General features: G+C 39.8%; 1 protein-coding gene across 3 annotated transcripts in view; it reads left to right on the top strand.

Annotated features, from left to right (window-relative positions):
• The window catches only part of LOC134863359 (protein diaphanous homolog 3-like), a 151234-nt gene that overhangs the window by 80771 nt on the left and 49147 nt on the right, over window positions 1-21316 (top strand). For all 3 annotated transcript variants that reach the window (XM_063881843.1, XM_063881844.1, XM_063881842.1), the window contains 4 exons: window positions 171-300; window positions 8604-8729; window positions 11416-11579; window positions 17755-17890. In XM_063881843.1, the coding sequence (XP_063737913.1) occupies window positions 171-300; window positions 8604-8729; window positions 11416-11579; window positions 17755-17890 (556 nt within the window). The remainder of the gene's footprint in view (window positions 1-170; window positions 301-8603; window positions 8730-11415; window positions 11580-17754; window positions 17891-21316) is intronic.

Genomic DNA, 21316 nt, shown 5'->3' with positions numbered 1-21316 from the left:
ACAAGGGAGGTCTAAGGTACAACTGCAAAAAAAAAAAGAGAATGCAATCAGCTTGTCCCCAGACTAAGCAGTTTTAGAGTATTGATACAGAAGAAAGTGAAATTAAATACATGTGGTACAGGTTTATGTGTTTCATTTTATATTTTTGTCCATTTTTTGTATTAATACAGCTAAAGGACACTAAGTCAGCGGACCAGACAACCACATTACTCCATTTCCTGGCGCAAGTATGTGAGGAGGACTTTCCAGATGTGATCTCGTTTGTTGAAGACCTGGACCATGTAGACCGATCAAGCAGAGGTATGCATTATTACACATATGTACAAACCTACACAATGAACACTTGGTATGAGGTGTTATTATGAATTATTTTATATCCCTAATATCCCTACTCTAATTATCAACTAACAACCACACTTCTTGATCATTTTAACATCGCCTCTCCCACCTGCTGTCACCACACACTGTGATTATTGCTGTTATTTTGGTTTCCTGGCCTGCTGGTGTCAAATTAAATTCACAGGGAGTTCTATCTCCTTCCTGTCAACATCCCCTGCATTTTACCAACTGGTCTTAGAAAATACAATTACAAATAGAATAGTTGGACTATTCTTTGAGCAAACAAAAGGCATATAAACAAGACCCTTCTCTCCGTCTGAAACTTAACAAATCCATTCCCTATAGCTTTGAGTTAAATGAGGAACGACTTGTTGTGTTATCTTCTGTTCAACGTGTTGTTAAGGCAACTAAACAAGCTATTAAAACTGAATATTTTAGATGTTTTGAAAGGATGCTTTGGCCTCTTGTTTTATGTTGACCATTAGGCGAATTGGCCTCACATAAACAATAGTGATGATACTGGAAATTGTAATGGTACATGATGGGAAAGGTGAGCCTAATGAAAAAATAATGAGCTGTGTGGGATGTCCAGCCTTATAAACTACTGCTATCATGAACCTTATCACGTGATATCGTTGCGTCATTTCAACTCGTTAAGTTTAACCCCTGAGATCCAAAGACAAAGTGAAGTATTTTTACCTGAGCCCATCCAGAGCAACCTTACAGCAAAGACTGGGTTCACTATCATAAACACAATGATTAAATCCATCACAAAAAGCAGATATTCAGTTAGTGTAAACAATCATTTCTATTAAGTTATAACACATAAACTATTTGTATTAGATGTTACTTGCTTTTGTGACTGTAATAGTAATAGATTGAGGCATTAGAGGATGTGGTTAAGAGAGCTTAATGAAAAGCAGGATGGCCTCTAGTCGATGTTCTTACCTAGACAGAAATGGAGCATTCTCCTTTTTGTATTACTTTGAGGTTTCCTCCTACTTTTCTACTTGTGTTACTCTCTTGAGATTATTCATGTTTTAGATGCTTGTTGATTCTGTAAACATGCAGTGTATCTTACCAGTTCAATGTTTGATCTATGCTACACTCTGCGCTTCTGCTCTGCCGTTTGATACCAGCATTAATCTTTTTCTGTTGCACCATGACAAGAGATATAACTTTATTTTTTTCAAGAGAATACTTCAGGTCTTGAATACTGCTAAGATGAATAACAATGGATTCAAGAGTTTTTTATGTAGTTTATGCTTTTGTGTTGCTTTCATTTGAATTAGACGAGAGGGCATGCACACAAACAGGCACACACAGACGCTCCTGCATGGCTCTGAGTGGGGTCAATGTTGGGAACATGGAGTATGGAAAAGGTCAAACACAGGCAGGGACAGACCGGGTGGTCAGAGCAGACTCTGTTATATTCTTTGTTCATATTGCCATGGGCAACTCTCAGGAGGAAGCAGTGAGCAGCAGTGTGTGCACTGTCACAGCATGCTTCCTGTTGCTGCAAAGATGATTTTACCCACTGCTCAATTCCCAGCAGGAGGGATTGAAGGACAGAGTGAGGAGAAGAAAAACAGACTGAGGATGAAATGTGTGACTATTGTTTGGACTCTTCCTCTTAAGGACCCCTCCGGGTTTTGTTGGTGCTCTTATAATCTGCAGATAATAATGCTCCTGTTGAGTTTCATTTTTCCCAACTGTGTCCACAAGCCCATTGCCAAGACTCATAAGTAAAAGAGCGAGATCAATGGAGAGCACAAACCCTGGATCTGCCATCAAGCTTTTTCCACATCCTTACATGATGGCCTCACACTTAGTATATTTTCATATCCGTATATGCTTTGCCCTCTCTCTATCCCTGTCTCTGTGTGCCTTTGCCATTATTAGATGCATACACTAGGTGTCTCATCTCTTCACATCTAGTATTCAGACGCACAAATCCCATTTCGTCTTTGCAAACCATGTGTGGCTTACTTTTCATCAGGTCTGACAGCCATTCGGGAGGCCTAGAGACAGACTAAAAGGATGTGTTACATCTGTAGATGCTAACCAAAGAGCTTACTTGAGCATGAAAACAAGGTTTGATAGAGGCAGCAGTAATGATTTGCGCTGCTGTTGCAAAAGCCGCTGTCTTTTGACTGTATGTGCACAGCTTTCGTTTCCCCCATCACCAACCCCTGCGTCTCTCATGGAAACAAAACTGGAGCTTAGTTCAGGGTTCCTTTTGTGTCTGTCTTCCAATTTCAGCCCGTCTCTCTTCTTTTCAGCATTACAATCATTATTTCTCTTGACGATGAGAAGCAATGCTTGTGTGTAGTGACTGTCTGTCTGTGTCTTTTTATGTCTGTTACTAACTCTCTGTGTCTTTCTCTGACTCTCTCTCTCTCTCTCTCTCTCTCTATCCCTGTCTGGTTTGTGTTAGACGAGTTATGCTCTCTTTCCCCTTCCACCTATTTAATTTGTCCTTCATCCCAAACACCCGCACAATACACAGCAGTCAGGTTTGGGCAATAAGTGTGGTTTGTTGCATTGTACTTGATTCTGAGCTTGATGTTCAAATAAGAAAAACACAGAGACATTAACGGAGCTTTAACAGGCTACTTCAGCTCTCACATGTTCAAACACAGCCTTCAAGTAGCAGACACACTGCTGTATTGGAAAGCTATGTGTTTTTCTAAATAGACTTGTCTGCATACATTTTATATTGCAAAGGAGGAAAATGTGTTTTGGTTGAGTTTCTGTTCAAGGCCTGTGGCCCCAAGGAGTCATTAACAAATAATGTGGGGGTTCAGCCGTATTGAAATGTTTCTCTTATACAGTGGGGCAAAAAAGTATTTAGTCAGCCACCAATTGTGCAAGTTCTCCCATTTAAAAAGATGAGAGAGGCCTGTCATTTTTATCATAGGTATACCTCAACTATGAGAGACAAAATGAGAAAAAAAAATCCAGGAAATCACATTGTCTGATTTTTAATGAATTAATTGTAAATTCCTCGGTAAAATAAGTATTTGGTCACCTACAAACAAGCAAGATTTCTGGCTCTCACAGACCTGTAACTTCTTCTTTAAGAGGCTCCTCTGTCCTCCACTCGTTACCTGTATTAATGGCACCTTTTTGAAGTCGTTATCAGTATGAAAGACACCTGTCCACAACCTCAAACAGTCATACTCCAAACTCCACTATGGCCAAGACCAAAGAGCTGTCAAAGGAGACCAGAGACAAAATTGTAGACCTGCACCAGGCTGGGAAAACTGAATCTGCAATAGGTAAGCAGCTTGGTGTGAAGAAATCAACTGTGGGAGCAATTATTAGAAAATGGAAGACATACAAGACCACTGCTAATCTCCCTCCATCTGGGGCTCCACGCAAGATCTCACCCCGTGGGGTCAAAATGATCACAAGAACGGTGAGCAAAAATCCCAGAACCACACGGGGGGACCTAGTGAATGACCTGCAGAGAGCTGGGACCAAAGTAACAGAGGCTACCATCAGTAACACACTACGCCGCCAGGGACTTAAATCCTGCAGTTCCAGACGTGTCCCCCTGCTTAAGCCAGTACATGTCCAGGCCCGTCTGAAGTTTGCTAGAGGGCATTTGGATGATCCAGAAGAGGATTGGGAGAATGTCATATGGTCAGATGAAACCAAAATAGAACTTTTTGGTAAAAACTCAACTCGTCGTGTTTGGAGGAGAAAGAATGCAGAGTTGCATCCAAAGAACACCATACCTACTGTGAAGCATGGGGGTGGAAACATCATGCTTTGGGGCTGTTTTTCTGCAAAGGGACCAGGACGACTGATCCGTGTAAAGGAAAGAATGAATGGGGCCATGTATCGTGACATTTTGAGTGAAAACCTCCTTCCATCAGCAAGGGCACTGAAGATGAAGCGTGGCTGGGTCTTTCAGCATGACGATGATCCCAAACACACCGCCAGGGCAACGAAGGAGTGGCTTCGTAAGAAGCATTTCAAGGTCCTGGAGTGGCCTAGCCAGTGTCCAGATCTCAACCCCATAGAAAATCTTTGGAGGGAGTTGAAAGTCCGTGTTGCCCAGCGACAGCCCCAAAACATCACTGCTTTAGAGGATATCTGCATGGAGGAATGGGCCAAAATACCAGCAACAGTGTGTGGAAACCTTGTGAAGACTTACAGAAAACGTTTGACCTCTGTCATTGCCAACAAAGGGTATATAACAAAGTATTGAGATGAACTTTTGTTATTGACCAAATACTTATTTTCCACAATAATTTGAAAATAAATTCTTTAAAAATCCTACAATGTGATTTTCTGGATTTTTTTTCTCATTTTGTCTCTCATAGTTGAGGTTTACCTATGATGAAAATTACAGGCCTCTCTCATCTTTTTAAATGGGAGAACTTGCACAATTGGTGGCTGACTAAATACTTTTTTGCCCCACTGTATGTGGTTAAAGTGTTGGTTTTCTTCTCGTAGTTTGAGTGTCCAGCCTCAGGTTAAAAGTATATAGCAAATGGACTTGTACTTATATAGCGATTTATCCAGTCTTTTCAACCCCTCAAAGCGCTTTACATACTACTTGTCATTCACTCCATTCATACAGAGCAGTACACTTTTGCTCTAGGGAACTACCTTTCACACACATTCATACACCGTTGGCCATGCCATCGGGAGCAAATCGGGGTTAAATATCTTGCCCAAGGATACATCGACATGTTGACTGCTCGGGCTGGGATTGAACCCACACACTTCTGGTTGAAAGACAACCACACTACCTCACAGCCACACCAGAAAAAGTCCACACTACAATTTGCAATTCACTGACACATGCTCTTACTATGTGTTAGGTGGTCAGCTCGCTGACAGTTAGAGCCAGGATTTCTTCAATTACAAGTCTCCAGTTCCCAGCCTCTGGCACCATCAGTCTAGTCACACTTGTCTGTCAGGCTCTGGCCTCAGGAGGCAGATCTTCGGGTTTTTTTCAGTCTCTTCATTTCCATACATCATAAGATGATCTATAGTGGAGCTTTGCTTGTAGCGGTGCTGTTTATGAGTGAGTTTGCATGGTCGTGTGCTCCCCTCAGTCCCATTTATAGCACAGCAGGTTGGCAGAGTAATAAAAGGATGTCAATGAGGGATTTGACCTCCACAAATAATCCAATTATGATTCTTCCAAAACATCCTATATCTGTCTGCAACCCCTCTGAACCACAGGGGCATTCCAGCTCCTTTGCTCATAAAAATCACTCATCCTCTAACACAGAAGGAGAAAGCAGAACTAAGGTGGCTACAGAGAACATAGACAACCAGGGAAACGCCATCCCTGCTTGTCACCATACCACAGAGCAATTATACCCCAATTCCTAAGTTGTATGTGACAGATGTGTGTTTGTAAAGAGCATCAGCGTCATCTGTTTTAAATTACATTTCTTTGTGTTTAACAAAATATTCCAGCTGCTATACTCACATTCCTGATGAGTCCCCGACAGTTTTTCTCGTGAAGCATATGCCTCAATTTATGTAACCTGCATGTCTTTTCTCAGTCATGTGCCCATCCACCTGGGGGAGCCTCAACGAAAGCTTTCAAAATGCAGAAAAGGGGAGATCCCTCTATGTTTTGCCTCTCTTCCCCTTCCCCGCCGACTCTTTTCTCAGTCAGTGCATCACTGGGCTTTAATCATTTCTATTAACATCGGCGGCAGGCTTGGCCTCCTTCCACTTCTGCACGCTGCTCGTGTCTCTTCAGCAGATTTCAACCGTTGGTTATGCTGAATACTTTCAAGATAAACAGTCAGAGATTTCAATGGAAATGATGGAAAAGGTGAAAGGTCAGTTTCTGATTGTTTGCTAGAATACTTGTTTTGACAATTTAATCTATCATACTAATCCTATTGGGCATTGGTCAGATATAAGGAACAGAATAATGATCTAATCTAAGATTTATAGTTTTAAAGATTGTTGACAGAATCCAAAAAAGTTCTCTCAAGAGGTAATAACCATAAAGCTCGGGCCAAAAGGGGATTGAGACCGCATTCCATTTGGTTCTCTTGTCCTTACAGTAAATGTCATGCAGTACATTATTATAAAAAGTATGAATCACAATTAAGTAGTTGCTGACATGGTTTTATGAAGACCGTATTTTTTTTTAATAACCTTTATTCAACCAGGATGTCTTTTGACATAAGTTAACTCTTGAACAAGAGACATACCTGGCCATAATGGCAGCTCAGTGTAGTTTCTCATATAGTCACATAAGAGCTCTATTAATAAATTCACCTATCGAGTGCTCGACTGTTGAGGAAAAAAACAATCCCTGTGAAGAAAAAAATTACATTATTATAAAGAATGTAACATCTGGTTGAACCTGATAAATTAAATACTCAAGGATGAGTTTGTTTTCCCGAGCAAAGTGCATCTGTTAATGAAATCAATCAATACATAAAAAGTATTAAAGAAATGAAATACAAATAAATAATAGCATGGTTATTTTATTTTCTGTATTTTATCAGTCAGCTAATTATTTTTTGTGAATTGAAAGCAATTTCCTTTTTTCGCCTAGATTTCAGTCAGTAAAAAATCCGCTGCTTTAACTTTGATCTAGTTTGTATTACAACTATAGACACTATTTATTTGTCCATTTTTAAGTGATAGCGCCACAGGTAAAAATATAATGGTTAAAAAAAGATGTAAGTTATAGATCGAGTTTTTTTATCTAGATTTAATTTTTGAATCAAATCAACATTATTCTACATCTGGCAGTATGCATAGTGTTCCTTGAAGACAAATCAATTCTCCATCTGACATGTTATTCCTATCGACCCCTACTTAAAGATACTGTTTTAATTTCACCTCCCAGATTGGTAGGGTAACTTCTTACCAAACTAAAACTCAATCCAACAGCCAGGCCTGGCAGTGCAGTTGCTTTCTGAATACTGCTCTGGTTGAGACATCATTGGTCGCCATGTCCTCTGGGAGAGGTCTTTTTTAAGGAGTGGTGTGCTATGGCATTTTACTGTGCCTTCACCTGACTGTTAACTATTAATGCCAGTGCTCAGAGACAGAGAAGGAGAGCAGAAAGAATAAAAATAGGACTTTGGGGACAAAGTCAAATGTGCAGTGAGTAGAGGGAGCTGAAGTGATAACCATTTGTCAGGAAGAGACGCAGTAGATGGACTGTAGTAAATGTTTTACTGTATGAAGAAGTTGGTATTGCTGTGTGTTAGGTCTTCTTTCTCAATGATGAGTGACAGCTTAATGAAAAGTGCCACCAGCCTCTTCCTCTCAGGCAGCTGGATGACTTGTGTGGGTTTGCACGTACGTTCACAAGCTCACCTTCAGCTTCGTTGAAAAGACGGTACTCTCACTATACACTAAACTTTTTTAATAGAAACTACAGCTACTGCAGATATTTTACTCCATTTTTGTTGTAGTAAAGATGTCATAACAACCAAGTGGGTGTGTGCTCAAGACAGTATGTTCCCATCAGTAAATGGGTTTCATGCTATAAATTCAGTCAGGAGCTTAGCTTCAGTGAAGTTTTTTTTCTTTCTTTTTTTTTCCGTAAAGCATGTATTAGGATCAAGGGACATTTGAAACTACTTAAAAATAAGCAGCTTATGCCTTTTTGTTAAACAGGGTCTAATCAGGGTAATTTAAGCCATATGCTATATTCAGTGACTAGCTTAAAGTGTCAGCCATGACCAACTTAACAGAAAGTTAGGCTCAGTGTTCCCTTGCTCTCCCACCTGCATGATCCAGGCACCTGTTAATAATTCAAAAGACAAAGGATGAAGGACAGAGAAATACTTCTAATTTAACAGCCGTCTTCCTACTTCAAAAATATGTAAGCAAACATGGCAGGTATTTGCATTGACTGCAGTATGTATGTCAGTAGGGGCGTAGTGTTATTGTATTTATTTAATTGCCTACAAATAAATATACATGAACATATTGGAGGAAAAAAAGAATAACAAACAGATACTGAACATACCGTCACTTGATGTTTATTTTTTCCTCAGATATTGTTTATTCCCATGGTGTTCCTGGCACTGTGTGAACCCACAATAACCATGCTTTGCAATTGAACTGGCGCCTCTCGCTCTTTCCCTGTTCTTTTTTCTCTGTTGTTTTTCTCCTATTCGTTCAGAGCCTCAAAATAATAATGCTCTTGATTGTACGTGTAATTGAGTTGTTGTCTCTCTGTTTCTTTGTCCACTTTTCCCTGACATGTGGGTGTGTTTGTGTGTGCTGTTATGAATGTGTTTGTGTGTCAGTGTCTGCAGAGAATCTGGAAAAGAGCCTCAGGCAGATGGAGAGGCAGCTGCTGCAGCTGGAAAGAGACCTGGAGACTTTCTCATCCCCTGATGACCCCAACGACATGTTCTTCACTAAAATGGCTATATCCTTTTCACACGCATGCTTTCACACACTAGTTCGGGGCATTATTCATAAGTTAACTGTTATAAATTAAACAAAAAAACGTACCACTTGACGTGCAGGTTAAGAACTCTAAAGTCTTCGGCTAATCATTCAGTTAAACACATAATCCTTTCCCTTCTACATAATGAAATGTGTTGTGTTCCCCTTATCTTGAACCTGGCCTCCCTACCTCAACTGCAACCTTTGTAAGCAATTTTGTAATGAAAAGTGGATAAGTGGATAAGCTGTGACTCCACCACTCTACCTAAAAATCCAACCTTTTAGCAACTGTGTTTTCAGAAGTACTACCCACAACACATTGTAAATATCTCAATAATATAAACAGTAAAGATATGTTTTTTAAATAAGCAGAGGTAATGTGGAAATATAGAATGTCATGAGCGGCATCCCATTCTATAGTCCAATTCCAGTACCCCTATTGGCTCTCTTGAAAGGTACTACACTGAGAGAACTGTCAATCTTACTCTTTCACTACATCTGTCATTGTTGTATTTTCCTAGAGATCAAACAAGAGACATTCAATACATTTTATTCAATCGTCAGTCAATGATTGTTAAATAAATTCCCTATTTAACAAACACATAAATACACCATTTTCTCTTAGGTTTCTTTGTTGACTGCTGTCCATATTTGTTTGGCAGCAGTGTTAATTATTTACTGTCCTTTGAGATGTATCAGGTTGACAGGCCTGTCTTATACCTGGTGTGTAAGTGTGTGTTCAATAATACACCCTGTATCTCCTTCATGTAGTTTTGATCGATAGCCTTGGGGCTGGGGCACTGATGGCTTGTGCTGCAGTAGTTAGCAGAGAACTTGAGTGCAACACAGAAATGTTCACTGAGAATGGATTTGACAGCTCTCTTTCACTTATTTTCTTTTCTACTTCCAGGTGCCTTGCACAGAATGTCTTATTGTAGCACTACTGATTAAAAACTCCATCACATTTGTAAATTAATCAGAAATTTCCCTTGAAGCCAAATGAAAACACCAAGAGTCACCTTGACACATTCACACACACTCATCAGTGCTTAACTGTGTCACCATAAACTATTTGATCAGGATGTCGTTCTGCTTAGATGTTGTATTCGCCCCAAGGCCATCCATTTGCAAACGTCAAACTGCACTGTCCAGAAGTTTTTCAAAATCGAATCGCCTGATTAAACCAAATTCTATAATTGGCTTTTGTTTGCAGAAGCAACACAGCCATTGCAGTTAGGAAGCTTGATTAATGGTCACAAACTGTATGTGCTACCTTGAAAATTAAGATCTCAGCATTGTAAAAAGTTTGTACTGATAAGACATAACACAGTTATATGACTATTGTGCACTGTTAAATAGTTGCAATCAAACTTTTCCCTCGTTTTCCATATATTGGTATTACCTTCCAAAAATGATGTTTTAAAATCCATATTGGCAAGCCAAGTTTCTATGAACGTGCTATTAAGTGAAGTTTGACAAACTGTCCATAATCTAACATTAACATATTCTGACCATAACGGAACATAACTCCGTCAAATTGAAGATTCTTATTCGTTTCGCTGTAAGTACCATATCAGAGGGACAGACATTTCCTGTTATGTTCTTTCAGTTCCACACTGCTTATCCTAAAAAGTCTCTTTTTACACACAGTGGCTTCACCTGCAGCTGATTAATTATGTTGGCAACACTCATTACTCCAACCAGCAACCAGTCCACAGCAACTCATGATAAGCTGGCACTGTCAAATTGGTGACATTGAGAATTCCATTATCACTTCAAGCTCCACTCGAGTATACAGCTACTTTGTCTTGTGTAACATTTGGGAATGTGAGCAAAGATCTTAAAGGTGGCATATTGGAGCATAAGAGAAACTGAAGGAGAATGATCAAATGAAGAAGAAAGGGAGGTGGAAATATGATGGCTGCGTGGGCGGGGTGACACTGAAGGTTCAGTAACAAAGCAAGATTGAACAGAAATTCTTGAGAATGAGCTGAAGTTGACCACTGATTTCTCTGGAATAGGGAAAACGTCGAGAGCGGGAACAGGAGGGAGGAGAGACATTTTGCACCCCATGATACTTATCAACTGTGGCTCTTGGCTATTTCTTCTTTTCTTCCTCTCTTGCTTTCCATCACCTGCTCAGGCTTTCCTCATGCTTCTTTCCCCAAGCCCCTGGCTTGGAACGATATTACTGACAAGTCAATCTGGGAGCACTGCCTATTGAACTGCATTTACCCAGCTGTGAATAGGTAGTTCCCTCCCCAGCCAGATTCAACCGAGGCCAGACGTCAAATAGGTCTATCAATTGAGCTGTAATAAAGGTGCTCAATAGGAGCCAAAGAGACTGCCCACGTAATTGCAAAACCACACACACCGAGACACTTTTGCTTCTTATCTGCCACAACACAAGGTTGTTGCGGTTATTAGCAGGACTGCTGGTTATGGACACTCTTTTTTTCATCGAATGCAAAGAGAGTTACCCAGACATTTTAAAATATGCAAAATGAATCAAAAATCAGAATCAGAATACATTTAATCGTCCCACAAAAATGATTCCAAACCAGATTTGTATATATGTAATGCAGTCAAATTGGGGAGTAATATATTTTCTCGAACAGTGATTTAACAATTATTGTGATAGATGTGACCTTGACCGCAACATTCACAACTTCAGCAAGGTGGCCAGGGAGCAGTATGACAAGCTGGTGATAATGCACAGCAATATGGAGACGCTGTATCACAACATGCTGGACTACTTTGCTGTTGATCCCAAGAAGACGTCTGTGGAGGAGCTGTTCACTGATCTCAGCAACTTCCGTGCCATGTTCACTGTGAGTATACTGCGCCACAGATTGACCCATAGTAAAAGCTTAAAACAAAGTTTCCTTAACATGATGTGTGGCAGGGAATATTAACATATTACTGTTCATATTCCCATTTGATTTCATTCAGCTGTGTTATCGTTGTTGAGTTGATTCCAGTGGGATTGGCAGTACATGAATACAGAAAGAATGTGTTTGCTGCAGCATCAATCATGTGTTGCTGTTGATGTTTACGGTAATGTGTTAATGTGTTGGCTTTTAAAGCAATCTACTTAAAGAAAAAATCTGGCAAATAAAAGCAACTACACTTTTTAAAAGAAAAGATCTTGGAGTGGCAATTCATGTGGACTGGTGGTGCAAAACACCATTTAACAACGTGATTAATAAATACTTTGAATCATACTGGTTTAGTTCCTATGTATCAGCAGAGATTAATCAAACCTTTAACCATAATACATTTTACTATTTTTATTTATTGGCTGCATCAAGAACAGACCTCCACTTTTTTCTGTGATTCTCACATCAGACCCCTGTGGTATAAAACGAAGCAGAACAGTGCCAGTCCTCTGTAGTCCAGTCTCACTCAGACATTTATGTCATCCCTGAGCTCTGTGGCCTTATCAGTCTGGCTACTCTGAGCCGCGGAGCTGTGGAGACCCACTGTGTTTAATCAGCCGGATTAGTGGCACAGGCCACTGGTTGCTACAGATAATAGTAGCTAATTAGCCTACTAAAGTTCCTGCCCTGCCCCCCACTTAACATTTACCTCACACACACAAATGGATTTCATGCCTCTTTGCCTTTTTTCACTAGTTATGCTTTAACATTTGCAAAACTATAGACTCAACTGTACATTAGATTTGTTCAGCTAGAGTGGTTGTTGTGTGCCTAATGCAGACATTTTATGCATACTGTACAACATTTTTTCTCTACAGTGGGTCTGACAAGAGCCACCTTTCAGAGCAGATGCCTAACCATTAAAATAATTATCAGTCTTTCTTTTTTTTAGGCTTTCAAGACGTGTGCCACTGGAATAGAATAATGTCCCATGATAAAGCCAATTGCTAACAAAGGGAAAACCACATTAACCGTGTCTAGCTTTTACATGAGTGACTTTACTCAAAAATACAGCTGTGACGCTTGACAATAAACGTACAGAGTAAAAACTCGTATCTTGAGTTTGACAAATGAGAATTATGTGTTTTGTTTCCGAAGATATTAGGATATCATTTAAGTTGTCTATTTCTATGGACACAAAAGGCTGGACATGTTTCATCATTTCGTCCCTCTCCCATTCTCTTATGATCAAATTCACATACTACCTCTTAGTTGCCACATATACTGATATACTTTATGTGGAATCTAACCTTAGGCTAACGTAACTATAGTATCAACACTATATTCACAGGCTCCAAGAAACACAGGCAATCACACAACAAAGGTTTCCCGATGCTTTCCCTTCAGCCAAGCTGTTCCTTTGTTTCATACTTTTTCCCCCTATTCTATTCATCCCATGACTTCTCTGTAGTGTGATTATTTTCCTGACTTTAATAGCCTCAGCCCAGTTAATCACTGGCTGTGTTCTGAGATTAATCAGACCCAGAGTGAATGATACCATACTCAATATGTTTCATGCATTTGTTCAATGCCATTTGATACTAATAAGAATAATTTAGTTGATATGCGATTGGCACAATGTCTACTCATTCTGCTGCTCTAATCTTTTTTTATTTCAGCTCTACAGTTTAGGCTTGAGTTCTGCTGTAGTGTTTATGTTCCGCCCAAACATAACATGTAATGAATGTGCCAGTGAAGGGCGAACAATCCAAGTGTTATAAAGACTAGCATTATATGGTCAAAACTCCAAAGGTAGCTATTTATTTCACTGCGTTTGGTCAGCAATTCGTTCAATTGGTCACTTCACATAGACATATCTTGGGAGAAGCCAAGGCTAGGTCAATGAGCATAGGCATACAATAAATCTCCGCTCCGTGACCTCTCGGTCAAATCTGTGTCAGCATTTACCCTGCTGTGCCAAGGCCCATGCTAATAGGTGTGTGCTGTCTATAGACCGCTGAACACTGAAGTGTGTGTGTGTCTGTGTGTGTGTGTGTGTGTGTGTGTAATTTTTATAGGGTGAGCTGCTTAGCTTTTTCACTCACAAATACGGACACACATCCATGTACACACACACACACGTACAGCATGCTCAGTCACCCGTAGGAAGGAGACCCAGGGCGAGGCCGCACATCTGACAGGAATCCAATTGAGCGTGTCTAATGGCGGACATCCAGGAGAGGAGGAGGGGGGAAGCAGACCTGTAGTGATGAAGGAGAGTGGAGGGCAATTTCCTCAGAGAGCTGGTTCTCTCTCTCTTTCGTTTCCTCAGCTCTACATTACAGTGAAAACGAATGCTTTGTCATAAGGCAAAGATCACATGACTCTTCTTCTTTTTGTAGTTTTAGACTTTTCACTGTCAGTATCATTATTTATCAGTTCTTTATTTTCCCTAGAAAGTTATTGCTTTCAATGTTGTAAATGATGGATATATTTTAGATTAATGATTCAGATTTTAAACAAACAACGCCTGTGCTTATATTAACTGTTTAATATTAACGTACTCTGTTCTGTCCACACTGACTACTTCTGTCTGTGATCAGTCTAATATTGCTAGTTGGTTGAGTGAATTAAGGAGACAGAATGGTCCTTTTGTGTTGTCTGCAATCATTTCTGGTTTAACAGGGGTGTTTGGATGCAATTTACTGTTTTATTCTCTTTGTGTAGTTTAAGAGTGATCCTCTCTTAAACAGGCCCACTTGTTGTATTGACCCGTTATTGACTCATCATTGTTTTCCGCTGCTGGCAGCAGTAAAGGCTCAGGTTTTAAATGAGATGTACTCTTTGCCTCTACAAAGCTCCTCTGTGTATCTGCATAGCTATATCAACGAAACCACCTGCCATTCCTTTTAGCTTTGCTAGTATTGCACTTGGCATGGAAATGTCCATGGGTTTGTCGATCAGACAGTCTCCCACTGCAGACCACACTGAAATAACTCAAACACTCACATGGATTGTCATGACATTTTCTGTAGACATTCATGGTCTCAATGTGTTGAACTTGAATGACTCTGTTGCCCTGACTTTTCCTCAGGGCAAGCTGCCAATGACATTGGGTGTTCATATTGAAAAAAAATATGACTTTTGGTGTCCTTTGACATTTTCTCATGCTCCACCATGGAAAAGTTTTACCTTTCCAGTCCAATATTTCAACTTCTTCTTGATAGATTAGACCAACAAATATAATCTTCAAATGATGATTTTTCTGAAGTAATGACTGCTCATGGTCCCCTCTGGATACGTTTTGATTCATAACTACCGTAATTCATTTGGTTAATGACTTCACACACCTGCAATACTATTGACTTTCCATCATCCTCAATTGTACTTTTTGTTAATGGCTAATAAGCTTTGTTTACATGCCAACAGGCCAAACTATGATTGGGAACAGTGTGAACTTAAGCATGTTGTTAACATCAGTGTCATTATGAGTGCGTTAAGATGCTGGCGTTATTATTAAGTTTAAAGCAAAACAATTGTGCCAGTATAGCTTCACAGAACAGCTTACATGGCTGTAGACTCTACTGCCTTAAGAAAATGGTCTTTTAATTATTTGCCAACATTTAAGTAAGTAGTTGCGTTAAATTCATATCTAAAAAAACTCTTTTAAAAGGCTGTTTATAATCAGTTATTTGAAAAGAGTTTGGGTCCTGGGTAGCGACGACTCGGTTTTTAGAGTGTAAGTATGTTTACATTCTACTATGCTAGTAAAATGTGTCTTTTTAATAGGAGTGCTGCTTGATAGTAAAAAGGGGAAGGCGTGTCAGACTTCTGACCATATTCACATTAGGCGTCCATGTCCGCTGAACACTAACCTGGGAACCTTACTTGTTCTTTATTGAACATGTATTATGTGTCAGTGCTTTTGTACTTCCCTTTTTTTCCTCATTCTCCCTGCCCATAATTTGTCAAAGTGGATGCCCATTAAGAATATACTCATTTGTGAATCAGTGGTTGCCAGGAGCAACTGACAGTTTCATTACATCAAATCAAAGTTAATTTTGTGGAGGAGTTGGTTTTCTAAAAAAAAAAAAAAGAGCTGTGAACAGCCATTTGGTATTCATCTTCCTCTTCAACACTCTCCTCTTCTTTTGATTTTCTATAAGCCTGTTGAGTGGCACACACTAGTGTTGTTAGCTTCTATTGTCTTTTTACGTGAGAACGTTCAGATAAATGTTGTCTTTAATATATGTCTGGTAAGCTGCCAACAACATGAAATTTCATTGCGGTCTGGAGGAATAAGAACAGAATATTCTCTCCAGTAAAAGATCAAGGTCATAGTGGGCGGGCGGGGGAAATACATATTTGATAGCAAACATGGAGCATAAGACAGATTTGGACTGCTTATTATGCAACTTTACTTGACCATTGAGGATACGGGATACTGAGAATATGGTTGACTGTTAAATACCTATTTGTATTGGAGTTTTCGTTTTTCCATATTTCAATTTGCTTGTTAATAGTTTGATTAAGGAGACCAGCTTATTCCTTGGTTAAAGAAAACAGTATGTATCTGTTTTACTTTTTAATAACAGCCTAAACATAATTATGACGCTACGCTGTCTTGTAATTGGGGGAGTGGTGCCTGTGTCAATGCTAAGGGTTATACACTATAAGCCATTTGGTTTATTTTGGTGAATTGGTATCATATTTTAGAGAAAATGCCTTCTGGTTTTGACAGTGATTGTGTATCCTAAGGGACAGAAAGCTAAAGTAACCCTAACCAATACCTGCTTCTATGTAACTTTAGCTGCTGCCACTACTTAGCTAAGGCAGGCAATGGAGCCGGTTAGAAGCATAGCAGGCTTACTTTGTCTTGTGTTGTTGCACTTGATTTTTGGCTGTATTCATAGTTTTCCACTTGTTTTTAGATCATGAGTAATATTATAACAAATGCATGTGTACATCTATACATATTTATGAGGGCAGTGCATAAGGGAATGCACTCTGAAACTGTAGGGATGCTAAATTGCACAATTACCAAATCGTACATTATTTACACAAGTTTCCTACAGTGGCAGGTAAAAGAGAGTCCTATGGTCACTTGTACCCTGACTTAATAACAGTCTTTCAGTATGGCTCAGTAAGTGACTGCCTGTCTTTATTGTGCCACTGTCTTTTTTCCAAGTGCTACACAGTTACTTTGTGTAGTGAGTGTGTATTTATTTGGATCCATTAATGTCGGTGGCATTACTATTCTCCTACTGGCTGCCTGTCAAGCTGGGCTGTGTGAATAAAGCAAGAGGAGGGGACACGAGGTGGAGGAGTTGGGTGTTTGATAAAAGCCCGGACTCCTTTTATTTAAGTGACTGGCTATTGATCAGGATGGCAATCATGCTAGCACTCTATTAAACCATATGCAGTTTGTCTCCTGGCTGTGGCATTATTGAGCTATCGACACTATGGTATGAGTTTAACAACCCTGCAGCAAAGGGAGTATAGAGACTGTACCCACAGTGTTGTGATGTATGATAGTATACCTACAAAAAAAACAGGCATAATAGAATGAATGATCGCTCTGAAATATATACATGTTGGCTTCACTAGGTCACTATTATGAAAAGCCATTTCTTGTCACGACTTAACATATCAACTACCAATGCCTTATGGTAGCAACACATACTACAAGGTCTTTCACTTTCAATAATTGAATTCAAACAATAAATAACATGCAATGCTACAAGCTCTACCCCAATCATTGTTGGGCCATCAAAATGCAATACATGAGGAAACGATCATGGACAACACAGATACTGTACATTTGAAGTGGGGATAAAGAGGTAGAAGGGACAACCGAAAATACACAGCGCCCAGGTGGCTCACCTTTTTTTCTGCTGTCTGAATTCATCGGTGTCAAGTTGTTTTGTGTCTGGCAGGATCAGGGTGATGTCCACCTTGGTAGCTTTGTCTGACTTTAACGGTGCCTAATAATGATGTCTTTAGTGTTTGACAGCTGCCTCTGCCTTTGACAGACTCTATACTACTGTAATTAATCCCACTTAGCAATTGGTCTTGTTTTTCTTTATTTCTGTCTTTGCCCACCTTATTTCCTCCCTCCCCCCCACAGCAAGCTCTAAAGGATAACCTGAAGCGGAGAGAATCGGAGGAGAAGCAAAGGAGAGCACGTGCGGCGAAGGAGAAAGCTGAGCGTGAGAAGCAAGAGAGACAGCAGAAGAAGAGGAGGTTGCTGGAAGTCAATGCAGGTAGAGATCATTCATTCTTCTTTGCCTGTTAACCCTTGCATCGTCAAGCCCTTTACAGAGAGCCATCTGCCCAATCAATACGGAGTCAAATGGTGCAAGCGATCAATCAACGACAATGACTGCCATTTCTCAAGCAGACATAAGTACCCTTTTAATGAATTGTAGGAGACAACTATTTTCTCACAATTCAGTTTTTCAACCCAAAGGCATTTGTGCTTATATGTGGTTGATTGACAAGCAGTTAAGTAATGCTTGAAATAATTGAATACAACATTACCGGTTGCCTGATTTGAAAGAAAACGTCAAAAAGCATTTTAAACATGTCCCTCAGTCAATGTCATCATCCCCATTAAAATGATTGCTTTCAACCTATTATTTCTGACCCATTAATATTTTTTTCAATGTAGTTTACTAGGTGTAAAAAGCACACATTATCTTGCACTACATTGCAACACACTGTGTTGTGTTATTCTGCCTTATGAAGCTAATATTCACATTGTGTGACCTTTCCTTTATATGATGATACTTTGCATTGTATTTGGCAGATTTCAGCTGTGGAGATTATAGATAATATTATGATTAATTGGTTGATTGATTGGTTGGTTATTGATCCAAGTACAGAAGTCCACCTCTTGCTTGACCTTACTTGGCAAGTCAGATCACAAGTTACATGGCACATGACATTGATAGATGATTGCTGAAATGATGTTTTACCCAGGTCAGTTGGTTGAAGGACAGCCTCAAAAACCACAACGCATCCAGTGAGTTACTCTTTAAGAGAAAGAAGAGTGTCATGCCAGTCTCTGAAGGGTGATGGTTGATTCTGTATTCATTTGATACACTTGAGAATGATCTGCCTAAAGAAAAATCAACTGGCCTAATCAATTGTGTTGAAAATCAGTTACAAAATATGTAGAAAAGCAATCACTCTCAAGTTGGGACATTTTCAGAAGGTACCATTAACTAAAATGTATTAGAAACTAAAATGTCAGACTCAAACACTGTCAAAAAACTCCTACACAAATTTCATCTAATGAATGAAGCGCTATTTTGGAAGGATGTGCCTGGCATACCATTGTAGAGGTAACCAGCAGAACAGTTCATCCTGCTTCCTTATCTGTACTGCAATAGGATATCATCCCCCACGACGCAGTGTAGCCGAATGAAGAGCAGTTTCCGTGTAGATTCCTGTAATGACGTGTTTCTACAGTTAACTTTTCAATAGTAACTACAAAAGATACAATTGTTGACACGGTTTGTTGGCAAAGCATGCTTGCATATTGTCAGTATTTGTATTAAAAAACGTTTTTCTCTAAACTATCCATGGTTTTGGTGCTCAGATACAATGTAGCTGGAATGATAACTATTTTTTTTTACCAAACAGCTTCAGCATTATAAGGAAATAACCCATCTTTCTTATGCCAGAGGATCTGGTTCTGGCTGCCAGTAGTTTTATTATATTTTTTCCTGTCCTTTGGAGCACTACCAAGGCCATAAACTTGCTTAACATTGCAGCCTCCAGAACCATTTGCCAAAGCCAAGGCTGGCAGTGCAGTGGAGCTTGGCAATCCTAGCCCTGCACCAGCATCTATAGCTAACAGGACTATGCAAGCCAGTGCACAACTCCTGTACATGTTAGAGTTCAAGTAGAGAACCACCATGCTCCATCCAGGACAAAGCACCGCTGTGGGCACACTACCTAGCCAAACCAAGGTCTCTTTTAGCTACATCATAATCCAAACCTGTCCCTGTTCCCTTTCCTCTCATCTGGACATCTCTCAATTATCATCATTTGCCAATGAGCAGAGTTTTACAGTGCTGGACTCATCCATATGAAGAGCTGTGTCAAGTTGAAAATAATTTATGGGATCTGGTGGATAGGTTACGTAATGTGTGTCAGTACATTAGCATGAGCTGTCTGTCACCCTCTGTCATGCTGTGGTTATTACAACTTAATGAGAATAAAGGGTGTGCAGATTAAGGGTCAAAGCACGACTCAGTATGCATTGACAGACACAGCATTGGATAAGGGGCCCTTACTGTACTCGTAACATAAACTTTCATACTAGAATAATGAAATAAATATATCCAAGTTTAAGTTTCCCTTTATTCATACTGTTAAAAAAACAGTTTGTGTGCGCGAGTCAGAGCAAGGATGCACAGTGCTTGTTAAATACATGTTTACCTTATTATTCATGCTGTATTTGCTGTAGCACCACACATGAGCACAAACCCCCAGCATGAAGCATGTTGGTGGCAGCATCATGCTGTGGGGACACTTCCCGGCAGAAGGCCCTGGCACGTGGAGAGCAAAATGATTGCAGTAGACACAAGAGAAATCTTTTACCTTAACCTTACCGCATTAAAAAATAAAGAAATGTGACTGAGGAAATAATTTGTTTCCCCTCCAAATCTCCAATAGGTTGATGCCCTGTGGGTTAATCACTATCCAAAGCAAAATAAATCAAAAATGTGTATAACATGGAACAAAACTAGTCCGAGCATTTTCGTTCTGATTTGTCTTGTAAACCAAGAAAAAGGACTAACCGTACAGTATATTTCAGCAAACCTTAATGATTTGTGTGTGAAGTTGTTTTAATCCCCCTCAACATACTACAGCATAGATTACTTTCCTGTGTGTGTGTGTTGAGTTGAGTTTAACTGCAAACTACTTTTATTTTTTGAAAAACTAGTTCAGAAGTATGAAATCACGAGAATAAACTTCAGCCAAATTTGTCAGAAAGGCTTATACAAATATGCCTAGAGCTTGAAATGTCTTTAGATACGCTCAAATTAAGATAAAGCTAAAGGCAAACTTGATGACATCCCCGGGAAGTGATGTTTCTGGCTATGTATGACACACACTCGCACATACACACAGATTTTCGGGATGAATATGTGATAGAGATTTGGCATTGTGCTGCAGACGCAGGACAGGATTTACTCTCTCTCTCTCTCTCTCTCTCTCTCTCTCTCTCTCTCTCTGTCACACACACACACACACACACACACACACACACACACACACACACACACACACACACACACACACACACACTTTCACTCTCTGTCAGCCTATTTATTAACTAAAGAGCTTTCTCTTTGTTTGTCAGGGAGGATTGTCCTCAATGGAGATTTTCTGTGTAATCATCTGATTATCCATCAATTCCCTAAAAAGCCCCAGAGAGGCTGCATATCCACATTATGCTGAAGGGCACACCAATAAGACACAGGGGAAGGTAGGGGGGAGGGCTTCCTGGAGCAACTGATCAAAATGGATATTAGCATCTTTTCTTTCTGCAGGTGACTGCATTTTGGTTGGTTTTTAGTTTTGCCTGCTTATTTGCCTGAAATATGAGCTTCTTCCAGTGTCCTACTCTTTCCATTGGTCTCTTCTATCTTTCACATACCAGGCTTCTGCCTACA

Source organism: Eleginops maclovinus, chromosome 4 (assembly GCF_036324505.1).
Source record: "Eleginops maclovinus isolate JMC-PN-2008 ecotype Puerto Natales chromosome 4, JC_Emac_rtc_rv5, whole genome shotgun sequence".
Classification (NCBI taxonomy): Eukaryota; Metazoa; Chordata; class Actinopteri; order Perciformes; family Eleginopidae; genus Eleginops; species Eleginops maclovinus.
The sequence above is the reverse complement of the archived record's forward strand: the minus strand, read 5'-3'. Positions and strand labels throughout refer to the sequence as shown.